The following is a 16,862-nucleotide window of genomic DNA, read 5'->3' as shown; positions in this document are numbered from 1 at the left end:
TCTCCCTCTCTTTTTCTCTCATATTTTCTTCTTATTTATTCTCTTTTGTTTTTATAAACGCGGGTTAAAGGGAAATTTTTGAAAAAAAAATATGTATTCAATCCCTATTTATTCTCCTATCTCCTCTCTCATTTATCCTCTTCCCTTCTTATTTATTCTCTTCCCTATCTATAAGGGTGGCTTAATAAAATTTGGAAAAAATATACTCCACAATTAGTTCTCTTTCTCATTCTCAATTTATTTATTATTTATCTTTTTCTCCTTTTTTTTTTTTTTTGTTTGTTATTCTTTTTAATTGATTTTATATTCTACGTTTCTTAATTTCTTTTGCAAATTTTGTTATTTGATTTTGTATTGTGAATAAAATGTCTATAGTTAGTAGGTAACTAACTATCATTGATTTGCATCTCTTACCCAAAAAAAATTTTGGTTTACATCTCCTACCAAAGAAAATTTTGGCTTGTATCAAACTTTTTAGGGTTGAAGTCATGTATATATATATATATATATATTTTTTTTTTATTGCTGCTTTAATTTTAAGTTTTTACCTATTTTTTTTTGGGAAAAAAAAAATATCATTATCAAAAATTTACCCATTTTTCAAATATGTGTGGGCCCCACAAAATATGTGGGATCTATTCTTTAATTTAATGAAATAATTTAAAGGTAGGACCCCAAATGGGTCTTATAAGGGCCCACACAATATGTGTGACAAAAAACATTAGAGTTTCTTCAACGAGAAGGTTATCTGGTTTTCATTCTTCGGGCCCCCCACTATTGCATCCCGAGTCCGCCCCTGCTGTAATGGAGGATTAGTGGAACAGTTAGATAACCTCACTTCTCAGTGGAGAGGTTGGGAGTTCAACCTTTACCAGCAACATATATTATCCCCAATTTCCTTGTATATAAAAAGCGTTGTTGTACTCGGAAAAAAAAAAAAAAAACTTCAGTCAAACGAACTGTCAAGATAGAAATCTTGATCTTAGTTTCGATCTCAGCAATACTGTGTATTTAATGCATAACACCCAAACAATTTCGGTAAAACTTAGTAATACCTGAGAGGAAGGCAATGAACACACTATCCAAAAACAAAAACAATATTAAAGCATTGTTTGTTTGCGAAAGTGGGATGAGAAAAACAAACACGTTAGACTCATATGTAATAGAGTACGAAAATAAGAAAAGAAAGGACTTTGTGAAAAAAAAAATTCAAATGTAAGTGCCACTTTTGTTGTTTCTCACTTTTCCACGTCAAACACGAAAAAGTTTACTTTTTTTCCTACCCTTTTTTGTCACCCCACTTCAGATTCAACAAACAAACAATGCATAAGCTTCCCCTCAATGCCAAATTAGAACTGGTATTATTCATGCAGGAGTAAAAAAACCCAGGGACAATAGATACCAAGGTATACATACAATGCCTACTGCAGTTGAAAAGACGATCAAGAAAAGAACCAAAAGTGATAGAAACAATATTGATAAGCTGATGTTCCATAGTGGATCACTGACGAAGAAGCCATTGTTTCGCATGCAAAGCAGAAGCAAATGCAAGGATTTTAACCTTTTCCTTGTCAACTAACGCTAGATACAATGAAATCCAGGTAATTATCCCATTATCTGATTAAATACAATATGCCCAATTAAGATGTGCTCACAGTGCTTTACAAAGTCACACAACATTTTGGTAACCATCTTTCAGATTTTCAGAATCTAACAACAGGTACAATTGTTTTGGAATTGGAAGAATTCTGATTTTCTTTCAGTTCTTAAAGTTTTATTCCACCCAAAAGATATTCTCATGATCATATCCCGTACATATAATACCATTAAAAATATAGGAACTGCAGAGTTAAGTCCAAATCCTTTGAGAAGGTGAATCATGTCACACTTCCTCTTCTTCTTCTTTTTGCTCTCTCTCTCTCTTCTGGTTGAGGCTATGAAAAGAGATCTTACAATCTACACATGAGAAATCCACCCTTTCACTTCTAAAGTCAGATGTTTAGGTTCCAAGTCAGCATTTGTGGATAAAAATTTCCAATGGGTATGGCAGAGAATCTAGTACTAGGGGGAGAAATATTAATTCTGAACAAGACATATTAAATGATCTCATTTCATTTATAATCATCATGTTTAGCTGCCAGTCCTTAGGAAGATGCAAGACAGAAACTACAACATAGAAGATGATTCATACAAAGACATAGATAAGAAAAAGCATACCGTTGAACCTATCCAAGTTGCATAAACTTAACACAGACCTTCTCAAGTACCCTCAACAACTTTCTTACCTGAATAATCAGTTGGACTTTCAACTTGGTGTTGACCCGCGAGAGTGTTTTCCAAGCATAGATAGCCTGGGACTGGGAGTTCTCCTAGCTTCAGGTACCTTCCCACCGAATTGTGGGCTTCGTTCCACACTTGGCTCTCCAAATTGGGGGCTGTATGCCTTCTGTGACACCCGTGGACTGTACAGAGGCTTAAAATCGTCTTGTGAGATTTGGGCTGAACTTGTTACTTTCGGACTGTATGTGTGGCGGATCTCACCACGGCTTCTCGTGATAATATCATCAAGAACTTCCCCACTATCTGTTCGAGCATTTCTTTCTTGAGTATCTTCTTCCTGCCAAGTGAAGACAGACCAGTGGATCAGTTAACAAGCTTTAGGGTATGATCTTGGTGGAAGGATCCTGCTAGCTACTCACATCAAATGGAAGGTTGTACATTATCGCTGGGGCTTCTTCGTATTCTGCAGCATCCAAGTCCTGAAGATGGACCCCTTTGAAAAATTTTGGAAGCACATATTGCCGCACAGGGACTAGAAGCATGATTAATAATGGGAAAAGAACCCCAGCAATTGGAATCCATGTTATGCCAAAACACAAAAGCAAGTAAACAGTCTGGAATATGGTAAAGGTTGCAATAGCTTTGAAGGGAACAGTCTCAACAAATGTGGCATGATACTCCTCCAACACCCTGAAAAGTTCAATAAGAGGAATTAGCGGCTAAGTTGATTCATTTTAGATTTAAAAGTTCTCTTTGTAGCAATTATGATAATGGTGATGAGTATTGCTAAGACGAAGGTCCCACGGAGACACCCCAAGTGGGATAATAGATAAAGGTAACTGACGGGTAAGGGTTGGATAAATCAAATATATTATTTCTCACAAGGAATTGGAAGGCTGGACCTCCAGGTCGATTATAACAACAACAACAATAATGAACTAATGAAAATAACAATGTAAACACTATTTAGTTATCTTGATTTGAAAAGCAAAAAAAATCTTTATAGAAGATTAAACTGGAATTAAGTATAGGATTATGATAATGGATAGCTTTGAGAAACTACGGTTACAAGTTATAAAAGCTTTTTAGAAAGAAAACTAAGGATTAATCTTTTACAACAATCAATGCAATAAACATCGAATATCAGGAGTTTGTATGTGTGCTTTATAATTGGAAGGCTGGGAGAAGGCACAAGGGATCTGCTTCAAGTTTGAAATTAAAGAATGCTGGTTTGTTTGAGAAAAAATGAGAAGCAGCAACCGGAGAAATGAGAGGGTAAACCATGGTAACTAAAGCTGGCATCAGAGTATACATGGGAAGCACCACTATGTAAGTAGTATCAATAAAAACTCACTTGTATCTTCGACTAGGAGCAGTGAAAAGTAACAATATCCGCTCCCAAAATTGATTTCCAGGCAAGCTTTCAATGGCCATAAAAGCGAAGTAGCCCCAAAGAACTGAAGTTGGGATCTTCTTGATGATAGGCATTGCACCAACACAGCCTCCAACCATCAACGCCTGAAGCAAATTGCTAAGACGCTGTTCTTTGACATCAACAGGTAAGAGATCATCAATATCTTTTTCCACATCAAACACAGACTCATCAACTGGGGCATCAATGTTGCCACTACTAGAAGCCAATTGGATCGTGGATTCTTTTAGCTCTCTCAGTCCCTGTTCACAAGCACAAAGGCTTCACACCAAGTATTCACTGACATAAAATGCATGCTTTAGTGGGCAGGCAGAACCATTCTTGCCTGGACACAAAAAATGGAATACAAAGGAAAAGGAGGAGAGGGACGGCAGAAAACAAAATGATAACTGTTAAATATATTTAGTAACATCAGGTATGTTCATTACCAGCCCAGGTGGAGTTTGAAAGACTAATGGTGTCTGCATTTGATTGTATGCTTGTTGCATGTTCCCATACAATTGACCTAAACTGGAGTTCTTACGGATACTTTTCCGAGCAGTTGATACAAGCTTCTTGCGCAAAAGCTGTATAAAAATTCCACATTAAACAAAGGAATAAAAAATTGAAAAAAGAGGGGTAAATATTTATATCAATAGAAACTTGTGGCACTCCAAGGGAAAACAATATTAAAACAGACCAGGATGGTCCTATTGGATAATAGATTAGTTTATCGTGTGGTTGCAAAGTAGTCGAGGTAACTGTGAGGTGTGTCCCATCAAAGATGTTTCACATACATAAAGTTGATTTAACCAAATGATCCCACTTATCAAGAATTTCACATTATGATGGAGGGTGCAGGGTTTATGAGACAAATTGAAGGTTAAAATCATTTGTCAAGGATAAATACCTAACCTACAAGCACAGGGAAGACTGGAAGAGGATCTTCTTTCCAAGCCCTTTTAGATTAACGGTTGAATGTTATGGGCCCTCCTACATAAGTAACATGTGTGTACCGCAACAAAAACATATAATATTCTTGTAAAACCCCCATCCCCTTCAAAGAATAGAGATCCTTAGTATACAAAGTATCACGGTTTGGATAAGTCTTCAGCTACAAATAAGAGGTTCTGCCATTATGTACCGATGTTAGATTTGGCTTTTAATCTAAAAGATAACAAGATACTACCAAATTCCTAGAACACAAAGAAGCCATATCCATAGCCCACAAAGCATACACAAGACACTATTTAGAACCCTAAAAATACCCTGAAAGTATTGAGTGTGCTTTCTTGGAAACTTCATTGGTCTGCCATGTATGATTCAATGTTTACCTGATGCTTCAGGGTAGCCAAACTTTTGGTGTGCATTGGAGACTGTGGAATAACTCCATTAGAAGGAGGAATGCCAACAAGACCACAGAATATAACCTGCCAAAATAATGAGGAAAAAGCTTTGCTAAGTGCATCCGTATAAGGAATCTCAAGCACAAATTCTGGACTCACAGAAAATTGAGATTCCAACGCCAATAGCTTACCAGGAAACCCAAGAGAAGGAGATCATAATGGTATGAAGGTGGCTTCTTCAGATTGAACTCCTTTTGCTGGGCAAGCTGAGATGCAACACTGTGGTCAAAGTAATAGAGCACAGCAATCATAGTGGCAGGTATAAATGCTCCAACAATATATAACGGTGGCACAGTTAACATTTCCTGCTCATCAAACAAATAGAGATTTCTAATCAAGCTTTTAAAAGGAAGTGAAAGAAGAGGAAAGGATTCCAGGTGGAAGGGTGGTTCCTTGACAAAATTTGTGAGCCAAAAGAATTGAAACACAAAAGAAAAATAAAACAAAAATAATATTAGAGTTTAATATATGTTCCATTTGAGAAGCCACAAGAATACTCGAGATCTTTTACTTGGGTGAACTTAAATGGTATTGGTGTTGGGAGAGTAGTCCCACATAAGTTGCCTGTAAAGCTTTCCATTGCCTTGTAGACTGTGAATCCCTCCATCTAATAGTTTTGAGATTTTTGGTTAAATATTTACATGAGACTGAGGATGGTTTCACATTGGTTACCCCTAAAGCATTCCATTGCCACGTACACCTGTGAGTCCCTCCACCCAATAGTTCAAGCTTTTGGGTAGATAGTTACATCTGCTAACTGGTAACTATGACTCCCTGGGTTCGATAAGCTAAATGAAGTTGAAACAGTTATAATTGAATGTAACAGCAAATACCTTGACAACCGTCCAATTTGAGTAAGCACCAGCAGACCATGGATTTGGGCTAACAAGACGCCTCGGAATCCCTGTTGGGACATCTTTAGCTGGTATATAAGACACAGCAGTCCATACAAGCACCATAAGTGGGACACCATAATCAGCAATTAATCCCCTCAGCCAACCTACATTTACAATGATACTCACAAGTTAAGCATCCTGAAAAGAGAGAAGAATATTATAATGCCAAGTACCAATTAGAGTCAGATCAAAGAGAAACAAAGAAACCCATAATTCTTAAGAAGCCAGTTCAGATTCTTCTAATTAGTAGGCACAGAGGAAATTGGACCAAATATTTATGTTCTATTTAGTAGGCATAGAAGAAATTGGATCAAATATTTATACCGGTCCCATAACGCCAAGATCTAGCTTTGCGGCTGCTTAATCCAGTTAAAAGAAGGCCAAAGGAGAGAACCAGTGCAAACATTCCATTGCCAAAACGCCATGATGGTAGCAGTGCAGCTTGATTAGGGTTTTCCCTCGGTGGTATGCCAAACTCTTCCACGGCACCCTATTGGACAATATGCACAAACTTTTGATTACTGAACAGTGCATATGATGGAAGCATCATCAAATTAACAAGCTCCTTAGGCTATGCAGCCTGGCGTGTCACTTGTAAAACTAAATCCATCCAAAATGGGTAAACAAGATCCTTTGAGTGAGATTCTAAATCTAAGCGGCTAAAATTTGACAAATACACTGGTTTCTGAACAAAACTAAGTTATACAACCGGATGAAAAAACAGAAGAAGCAGAAATAGAGAAGATTAATTAAAAAAAAAGACTACACAAACAAATGGTTATGATGGTAGCATCTTTCTTCTATGGTTGAATTAGGTAGTAAGATGCTAATTTAAGTCCGATTTTCCTGACTGGATATTGCTGAAAATTTTGGCAACCATCTAACACAATCACCAAAAAAGCCAATGAAGAATTCTTACCCGAATAGCCTGCTGCATAAAGAGCATTGCTATAAGCAGACCAAAAAGTTCACCCGCAACACGGGTAAACCTATTTATAAAAGAACAAGCACCCAGAATAGCCAGAAAGAACAGCAGGGCTGCAGTCCACACACATACCCTGAAGACAGATCAGATTAGGAGAATTAGTATCGACTAGAAGAGTTTCATGTAGCACTGCAAAATGAATGTGGGGACCAAAAGCAATTAATTTGTACCATCCTGACCACGCTAAAAAGAGCTTCTGCCCCAAATCTTGTCTATCCTTTGCAAAGTTGAACATAAATGTGTACATCAGGACTGTTGGCTCGGCAACCCCAAGAATAAGCAGTGGCTGTCCCCCAACAATTGAGTGAATAATGCCACACAATGCTGTTGATGCAAGAGTCTGGACTGCGGTTAAAGTTCCATCTAAAAAAATAATCAAAGGCACAATGTTTAACCAAGTTCTCAATCCACTAAACAAAGAAAGTAAATTATGATTATATTTCTGTCCTACTTGTATTCCTCTCCAGTTGCACCCCAAAAGATATCACAGGAATTGCTGAAGCAAAGAATATGTATGTAGTTGGAGCCAGGATCCTGGGTAATCAAAGGGATGTGAGAATTCTGAAATTTGCATCCATGTTAATACCAGACGAACTAGTAATATTTACAAGATATCTTCTTTTAGATTAAAACATGTTCATATCATGCCAAACGGTAAGGGAGTGACTGAAAATTTTGTTTTTCTTCAAACCAAGATGTAGAGGAAAAATAATGACAACATAAAAGCTCCATCCAAGAGCCAATCTTCAAGATCATAAATTCAAATATCCACAGTGCTCATTTCATATTGAAGACGCAAGGTAAGTGGAGAAGGAAACACAAACCTGTAACTCGACTGAAACCCACTAGTCCAGTCTTGTTTGTAGCAAAGTAATCGACCTTTAAGATCATTCTTTATCCCACGAAAGGGCACAAATGTTTCTTCCATGATAGACTACCTGTGGTATGGCACAATAGGATTGTAGTCCTCTCTCCCGCACACACAGACACACAAAACTGTTGGAGGAGGATAAAAGACACACTATATGTTACACAGACAACTTCAAGAGACTTGAGAGGCCATTACGACACCTAAACTTGCATCACCTAAGATAGCTTGAAACTATGGGCAGGCAGAAAGGGAACTCTTGATCATGAACGAATTTTTGATTGAAGAAAAAGTTTGGTTGGGTTTAACTGTATGCGTAACCTGGTTCTTGTCCATGGTTATTTATCATATTTTTATATGAAGTAGAAGTTTACATCTGGAAAGAATAACAGATTCATAAAAGAATGAATTGGGTAGAGCTCCATGAAGAGAAAATGAATCAATTAGGAAGGCATATGCACATGAATGCAACCTGAAGCATAAATTCATACTCAATTTAGGATGGATTGAAAAATTGAACTTGCTTGCATTAATCAAGCTTCCAAGAGATAAAAGTCACTAAGAAGCTTACTAGGAGTAGCAACAGTGATGACTAACGAAATTAACAAACAATCTCTATTTCTGAAGAATTCAAACTACAGGGTGACCCCAACGGTCCTCATATCTACTCTTACCCCCTTTTTCAACAGGCAGCAAGGAATTTACCCATCAACTGATAAACACCAAGCAGGCAAGATTGTACAGCATTCAATGCATCAATTTATTTGAACTGGTCTTTTACATTGTATAACCAACAGAAATCATTCTGGGACTTGATTAGAGCAGTCTATCGAGTAGATCAGCCAAACTAACGAAGACAGGAATGCATCAGACCAAGAGATCAGTTACATGGTTAGAACAAACCGAAATCTTCTTGATCTTGGCAACGAAGCAGGAACTGAGAACAGCGAGTCTAGCGCAGACCCATGGCCACCAATTGATTTTAGTTCTGTTTTATAACAAATTTAGACCAAAAGCCATTAGAAATTAGCGAGAACCCATGAATGCTATCGGATCAGACACGGAGAAACTAGCGAGAATCCATTAGTACTGTCGGGAAGGACGCCCAAAAACTATCGAAAACCCATGAGTGTTAAAATGTTAAAGCAGCAAATGAACATCAACCAAAAGAAGTAGGTATCTACATAAAAGCCTCAAACCCAGAAAACTAGAGATCAAACACGCAGAAACTAGCGATAATACATGAAATTGAGTGCTATTCGACTAGACACGGAGACACTAGCGACAACCCATGTGTGCTAGTGGCTTGAGATTACTTATAAGAGTTCAAAACAACAAAAGAGCATCAACCAAAGGTAAAATAGAAGCAAATTTGCATAACCAAAAACTGGAGGCTTTCGAGAACAAGAAATTGGTGTACCAGAAAACAAGAAAACAAAGAAATGCGTAAAAGTTTGAGAGCAGAGTAAGACTTGAAAATAAAAATCTCAGAAGATTTTAAATACAGAAAAGGGCAGCAGGATGTTCGAGCTTTTATAGGAAAAATGGAAGCAAATGGCAAGCGAGTACAGAATATTCAGAAAACCTTTAGTAGCATAAACAGTGGATTCTGAAATGTGAAAGTGAAATGTGGATCTCACTCGGTGAGGAAAGCATAAATAACCCATTCACATGAAACAACAGAAGTTGACAGGAACTGATCCCTCCCCTCTAACCCCCAAACAACCATAAACAAATTGGGTTCGGAGGCGCGAAGCAACAAGAAAAATGAAAAAAGAAAAAACCCCAGACGGTGAAGCTTTGCATTTTCGTAATCCACACAGTTTATGACTACATAGAAACAAGAACAAAATATCAGACCAGATAGCGACAAAATCCCGAAAACAGAGAGAGCGTATGGAACCCGAAACCGAAAGGCTTCAGCCGAAACTGAATGGTTGCTGAAGGGTGAATTTGAATACGGGAAGTGTCCAGTTTACCCTTTTATTTAGAAGTATTTGCATTACATAATTGCATTAGCCAAGGTTGGTTAGGATTCACATCCTCTGTGATTCTTTTCCTTGCAAATTGCAATTCCCTACAATTCCCTCATAGGATTGTGCCATGTGGCATTTAAGTGATCAAACGGTTATCCAATTTAAACTAAATTTGAATTTTATTTAAATCCACCCATAAATTTGAATTTTTTAAATGCCACATGGCACAATCCTATGAGGGAATTATAGGGAATTGCAGGGAAAGGAATTACAGAGGATGTGAATCCGGTTGGTTAATGGCCAATTTATGGTAGTTTCACCGAAATGGCCAACCTAGCTAAAAAAATTTGTCTGAAAGTTTTGTTTTAAGCTGGTAAATATCATCAATAATAGTTGAAATTCTAATGGCAATTAGGTTGAAACCATTAATATTTGATTTCACCTACAATTTTTGAAATATATTAACCAAATAATTCAGATTTTAGAATTTTGTAGAGAAATTTATTTTTTTTCCTATCACATTTTTATCTAACAAAAAATGATACTGTAAAGTTATCTTAAGTCTTTCCCTAATTCTTCTAATTTCTTTAGTCTAGATTTTTCTTTTTTTATTTATAATATATCATAATTTCTCATGATTCTCTTTTGTCTCGTCTAGTATCTTCGGTCAAGGTAAAGGTTTGTGCTTCTCTTATATCTCTCTATTATATATTAGAAGGGAACTACATGGGTCTACTAGGGTTCCATCTTTAATTCATTCTATTACAACTCAGACGTAGATCCCTCCCCCCCTTGCAACTCTACCCTGATAAATAAAAGATCCCAACTCCATCTCCTGCTATCCCTCCTTTCATCAAAAAGGATACCTGTCCCTCTCCTCTCCTTCACCTTCCCACCCCAGACTATTATTATCGTAAAAATATCAGACTCATATCAGATTTGATTGTGATTTGCGTCTGGTAACGTTTCCTATTCATTGTCTTTGAAATAGAAAAACCAAACCCTTCATTTGGATATATCAATGTGTTTTTTTGATATAAGATGCCAGTTGTAATGTTTGGAATATGAATTTAAGTTGATTTTAACACATTCAAATTTGGAATTGGAATTGAAGTCACATGAGAAATGTGAGAAGGAAATAAGAACAGCATGAGAGTTTTGCTAGTGAGTAAGGTTTATCTAAACTCACATATTCCAAAAGCATGATCACCTCTTGCATTTTCTACATGTTACCAAATTCTTTCTAGTGGACCATTTTGATGATACACTCTCTATAGTTGCTCAACTTCTTCATTAAAGATATAGGTGTTGCATCACCATTTTTTTTTTTTATCTTTTTCAATATTTCTTAAACATCTCATAAATAGCTTTCTACCCAAAAAAACAAAGCATCTCTTTCACTTTAGCTACCAGCTTTATAAGAAAGAACAAACATTCCTGCAATATGTATAGGTGTTAGATTTAATTTATTGTGGAAAATTAAATCAATTTATGTAGTTATCTTTCAACATCAAAGATCTCTAATTAACTTGAACTTACGTACAATCTTCAACTACTTGAAGGTCATATTTTAGGGTCTTCAATACTCTCTAGTCAACAGAAGTTAATTCATAATCCTCTAAATTCTAGTACAATTACATAAAAATATCTTCACTTATTAAGGTTGCATTCATTTTATTTCTTGAAATACATTATCAAACTATAATCTATTCTAAGAAAGCATACCAAATGTAATTTAAATTTTCTTACCCTTCTATGTTTGTGTCAAAATCTTCTTTTAACTGCTTTTTCATTTTTAAAAGTTTTTTTCCCCCTTCACGTAGTAGTTTATACCTCAACTATGGTACATTTTCAAAGGCGGAGCTAAGGGTTAACATTGGAGAGAAGGCCAAATACTAATATTTCACATATGAGAATACGAGAAAAAGACTAACGAGAAAATTCCAAAAAAAATCAATAGTAAAAACAAACTATGACCTTAACTTACATTCAACTTTTTACCTAAAGGAATAAAAAAATTACATTCAACTATTGAATTAAATTAAATCAATAATTAGTGTTGTTATAGTCACATCGTATAGTTAAATAATTACAAATTATTCATGAAGGTGTAATTGAGCTACATGTAAAGTGGTTTGGACGCATCTCAGTTATGAAAAAGAAAAAAAAAAGGGGTTTTCATCAAGGTTTAAAGTATTCCACGATATCATACAACACTAGTCTATACGTATCCATATTTGATCAAACCGATACGATACATCTCGATACGTCTCTCCATTGAGTTGCACTAAAATACACTAGCTAGAACGATACAATACTCAATACATGACGATATGTCTTTTAAAATCACTTGATCGATACGATACTTTAAACCTTGATTTTCATAACAATCAAACAAGAAAAATCAAACCCACCCTAGAAGATAAGCAGCAAATGATGGGCCACTAAGGTGGAAAGTCCATCAACCTTTTTAAACTTATAACTACCCCACTAATCTAAGATTAACCCCACAAAGAGAGTTGAAAGATTAAGAAAAAGCATGCAAAAAGACAGACACTGAGACACGTAAGATCACTAAAATGACCATCTTAGCCCTATGGACTAGGGGACCTTGGGCCTCTAAATGTGCCCGTAAACGTAATTTAAGAATGATTTGCTATACCCGATCCACGTATCTCATATCTCACATCTCATCTGCAGATAACTCTTCTAAGTCGGACCCGTTATGGTTGTGTTAGTGACTTGGTGCTGCTTTTTGTAGCCGCCGTCGGTGGTTCCGCTTTACGTAATCAAAACGCATTGCCCATGCATGCATGCACGGGGTGCTAGTAGACAAGGATTTTGAAAACCCAATCAAACCACCCTAGGGTTCAAGTGGATCAGGTTATCTTAAACCCTCAGCTAAACCCTAGGTCCCAAGGCCATCATCATCATCATCATCCAGCTGAGCTCAATCTAAACCAGCCTTGACCAGATTGATTTTGGTGCACAATCAGTCTGCCACTCGAGTCAAGGCGTGAACCGATGCGAAGTGCGACAGTACCCCAAGCCCATCATCCTTTTGAGCTCAATCCAGCCCAACTTGGACTAGATTGACTTTGGTGCATAGTGGTCCACCGCTCGGCGTGTGGACCGATTTGGGTTGTGGCGGCGCCCTGAGCCTATCATCCTGCTGAGCTCAATCTAGCCCTGGACCAAATTGATTAAGATAGTCCATCTTGTGTTAGGTGAACTGGGAGAGAATTTTGGGGGTATGTGACTAGCGGGAGTAGAGGCTCTGAACTCCTATTACATATGCTGGGAGAGTCGAACTTGTGATATCTTTGTTAAGCGGTACTGGTTATCACTGACTGTGTAATCCTTCGATGATAAATAATCTTACTTGTCATTTTGTGGTTGGCAATGCAGGCTAGAGAGATGGATAACCCAACGGTCCAAACCTGTTTAAATTTGTCAAATTTTGACACATGCTTGCCTGATCATTTTGGGTGTTCTCGTGTTTATTTAACCATGGAAACCCCAGTCGCCATAAATATATATATATATATATATATATATATTTCATCCCAAACCACTTTTAGGGGGCACAAAAGCATGTGTTCAATTTAAGATTATTAATTAAATCAAGGTGAACCACTAAAATAGCACCTAATATAGTATTATGTCTTCGTTTTCATAATGTCATGTGAGAAAGAATGAAAATATCATCCAATGATTGTTTAGAAATGTGTATTATTCAGATATGAAACAATAGATAATAAGGGAAAATAACAAACTAATACGAGGAAAAAATTATATTCTCAATGAGTTACCATCTTTTCTTGTCATCTTTATTATCTCTTTAACCGAAAATTTCTCTTGAATCAAAAGTGAGAGAAACTCTCTTGTAGTCTCTGTTATTACTTGACTATTTTTTGGTAGTAAGAAAGATACTTTATTGAAAGGAAAAACCTCGATTAATACAACCTAATCCTAACTTATCATAAAGTAAAAGCCAGTAAATAAGAGGGAGAGGGGTGTTGATAGTTAAGAACGCTTCCTGGGTAAGAGCTCTCTCTTTAGCTAATGAATCCGCCACCATGTTAGCTTTACGCAGGACGTGTCTGAAAGATATAGTATCGAAGGACTCCTTGAGGTAAAGGATATCAACAATTATTGGATAAACCTTCCAAGGTGCATCTGTGGGTTGATTATGTAGGATACATATGAAAGCTTGATTATTTGACTCAACTTCAATCTTGGTCAATTTGAAATCTATTGCCTGGATTAATGCTTGTTGAATGGCGAGGGCTTCAACCTTCAGGATGTCTTGGGCTTCAATTCCTCGTCCGAAACAAAAAAGCATATGACCTCGGTGATCTCTGGCTATACCTCCATATCGTGCAACTCTTCATTCCTTGAAAAGAGATCCATCCATATTTAACTTTATCCGGGAAGGAATAAGTGCCTCCCATTTGATGGGTTTGTAGTTTCTTTGCGGAAGATCAGTATGAGTTCTCTGGCTGTAGAATTGCATTCCTTTCCAAATTTGGAAGATTGTCTGATTAGCTGATGGATGATCATTTGAGTCTATCAGTTTGGTGTAGGTTTTCCAAAATAACCAGAGAGCCGTTAGGATTGAGAGTGTGAACTCTATTTCTATACCTTCATGCCATTGATTGATCAATTGCATTACTTTATCCAATAGAATTCCATCAAAAGCCATAATGGTGGAGTGTAAGGTTTGCCAAACTGCCTTTGCGACCGAGCATTGGATGAAGATATGATCAGCTGTTGGATTTCCCTCTCCATAGTGAAGACATAGATGTGAACATGAACATCCTCTTTGAAGTAACAGTGAAACAATTGCTAATTTGTTATGTAGAACTTTACATAGAAAATGGATGGCTCTTGGAATGATTGGCAATTTCCAAAGTTTGCTCCAGTTGGTTGTCTGTACTTATGTGTTAGAATGGTGAGTCATTGGCTAGTCACCCAGTTTGTATGCTGATTTGACTGTGAGTTTCCAGAGGTAGTCCCATGCCATATTAACCTATCTGGGTGTGATATTAGGGGATTTGGTATAGTGAGAATCCGATTGACCAAGTCTGGTGGCCACCACTAATACAATGTATTTTTGTTCCAGGAACAAGTACGAGGTTCGATGAGTTGTTCCACCTTTGTTGGGGAAAAATTGGTGAAAGGGCAACAACCAATGTCAATAGCTATATTAGGAATCCAATTGTTTGTCCAAGGATTGATCGCTCGACCATCACGTATTTGCCACATATGATCCCTTTCTTTAGCAGATCTCTTCCCATCAACAATGATTTCCATCCCTAGGAACCTGATTTAGCCGCAGGGGGGACTTCCAAGAAGGAGAACTTGTTGCAGTATTTCTTTAACATCAAACAACCCCACAACCACTGTGGGTTTTGAAGCAACTCCCATGCCTTCCGAATCAAAAGGGCTAGGTTAAAACTATTTAGATTTCGGTGATTCAAACCTCTTGCATATTTTGATAAGCAAATAGTATGCCAATTAATAGTGTGTACTTGCTGCTTTTTTCCATTGGCCCAAAAGAATGCTCTCGTTTTCTTCTCCAAATATTCTATGATAGAGTTTGGCAAGCGAAAGCAGGACATATAGTGAGAAGACAGTGCTGCTAGAGTTGACTAAATTAAAATAGATTTCCCCGGAGCTCTTTTTACTTGACTTGTTCTCTTCTATCTACTCCAAACTGATTATCATTATCTTGAATAGTTTTTATTTTTATTTGGGGGGGGGGGGGGGGTGTCAATCTTGAGTAGTTAATAGTTTGTAGATAAATGAAAACAGGTGAGACCGACAAGACAAAAAAAAGAAAAGAAAAGTGAAAAGAGAGCATGTTTGATTGAATAGCCGAATAGGTAATAGAAGTTTTATTTGGGCGCATGCATGTCAATTTTCAAATACTGTTTAGGTAGGAAAGGATCAACACTGCCATGCCACCCATGGTCCAAACCTTAATACTATATTCTTCATGAAAAATGAAAACATATCTACATCACACATCACAGTGACAAAATGTAGGTTTTGCATTAAATATTGAATGGGAAATATTAGAAAAAATAAATCATACTGGTGATGGATATATATGCCACAAAATGAGATAGATATATACATACATAAAATAGAAAAATAAAAGTATGGATGAACACAATAGGTTAGGATAATAATCTTCTAGGTTAAGACTCGTAAAATAATATATAGAATCTACCACTAATATGTATGAGTGCATCTGTTTGGTTCTCACATGAGATAACGTTACAATCTTCTAATGTGATGAATTGTCTTATCACTTATCATTAGTTTGTTTATCTCGACAAGTAGTTGTTCACATAACCCTTCCTATTGAAAAACAAATAGTTAGACGTGCAAAAGAAAGATAAACACAAGCGCTCCACCACACACAAAAGATAATGAAATAGACAATTTTAATCTCTAGGAATTTTATATTCAAATCATTGTGAAGCATCAATTAAACTATAAGCAAAAATTCCTACTTGAGAGTATATGAATAACACAAATTGATATTTTCTTTGACTACCTTTTAACTTTATTCCTAAAAGTAGTTTTATTGTACATAAGTATGTAAAGTTTTCTAATATAAAGTATACATCGTTACCAAAACATATCATTATCATTGTCTAGAAGATAATAATATCATATGAAATGAAATGTTATATTCAATGAAAAATAAAATAACTCAATAACATTGCACCTCATGAATTATTTTTCATATGCTTCAATCATTTACTTGAATCCTTTTCAGATTTGGAAGTCAACTTAAGGCAGGAGAAAACAGTTTTGATTGCACTTTATTAAAAACAAGGTCAACTTCTAGCTAGAACGGATGGCCAGCAGTGTCTCTCTTGTCAAGACTCAAGAGCCCTCATTCGAGCTCACAAGCACATCATTGAGATATGAGAATACTTTGTCTATTTCTCTCAAAAGAAATACTTAGAAGATTAAAATGGAGATCTCTAGCTTAAAACACCTAAATCCCAAGTCCTTTCTAT

The 16,862-nt window shown here is 36.5% G+C and overlaps 1 protein-coding gene across 2 annotated transcripts; it reads right to left on the bottom strand.

Annotated features, from left to right (window-relative positions):
• Window positions 1-262: 262 nt before the first annotated feature.
• LOC149007054 (putative boron transporter 2) lies at window positions 263-9,676 on the bottom strand. 2 transcript variants are annotated; one of them, XM_089165001.1, is made up of 12 exons: window positions 7,803-9,676; window positions 7,430-7,512; window positions 7,158-7,341; window positions 6,913-7,051; window positions 6,318-6,483; window positions 5,931-6,097; window positions 5,229-5,402; window positions 5,026-5,121; window positions 4,141-4,278; window positions 3,635-3,954; window positions 2,700-2,970; window positions 263-2,617 (listed from the first exon to the last, which is right to left on the bottom strand). In XM_089165001.1, exons 1-12 carry the CDS (start codon window positions 7,904-7,906, stop codon window positions 2,306-2,308), a joined length of 2,154 nt encoding a protein of 717 aa, XP_089021127.1. In that variant the 5' UTR covers window positions 7,907-9,676; the 3' UTR covers window positions 263-2,305. The 2 variants fall into 2 exon arrangements, with proteins under 2 accessions (XP_089021127.1, XP_089021125.1); XM_089164999.1 differs by having other exon boundaries at window positions 7,149-7,341; window positions 7,803-9,675.
• Between the last annotated feature and the right edge of the window lie 7,186 nt (window positions 9,677-16,862).

The sequence above is a fragment of the Hakea prostrata genome, chromosome 8, assembly GCF_041222555.1.
Source record: "Hakea prostrata isolate BN-2017 chromosome 8, UWA_Hpros_2, whole genome shotgun sequence".
In the NCBI taxonomy this organism is placed as follows: domain Eukaryota; kingdom Viridiplantae; phylum Streptophyta; class Magnoliopsida; order Proteales; family Proteaceae; genus Hakea; species Hakea prostrata.
This window is presented reverse-complemented; position numbering and strand designations above follow the sequence as displayed.

Coding starts and splice junctions, on each gene's coding strand:
- LOC149007054 (XM_089164999.1), bottom strand. CDS start 7,906: ATGGAAGAAACATTTGTGCCCTTTCGTGGGATAAAGAATGATCTTAAA. Junction 7,342..7,429: donor GCAACTGGAGAGGAATACAA/GTAGGACAGAAA, acceptor TTATTTTTTTAG/ATGGAACTTTAACCGCAGTC. Junction 3,955..4,140: donor TTCAAACTCCACCTGGGCTG/GTAATGAACATA, acceptor GCTTGTGAACAG/GGACTGAGAGAGCTAAAAGA.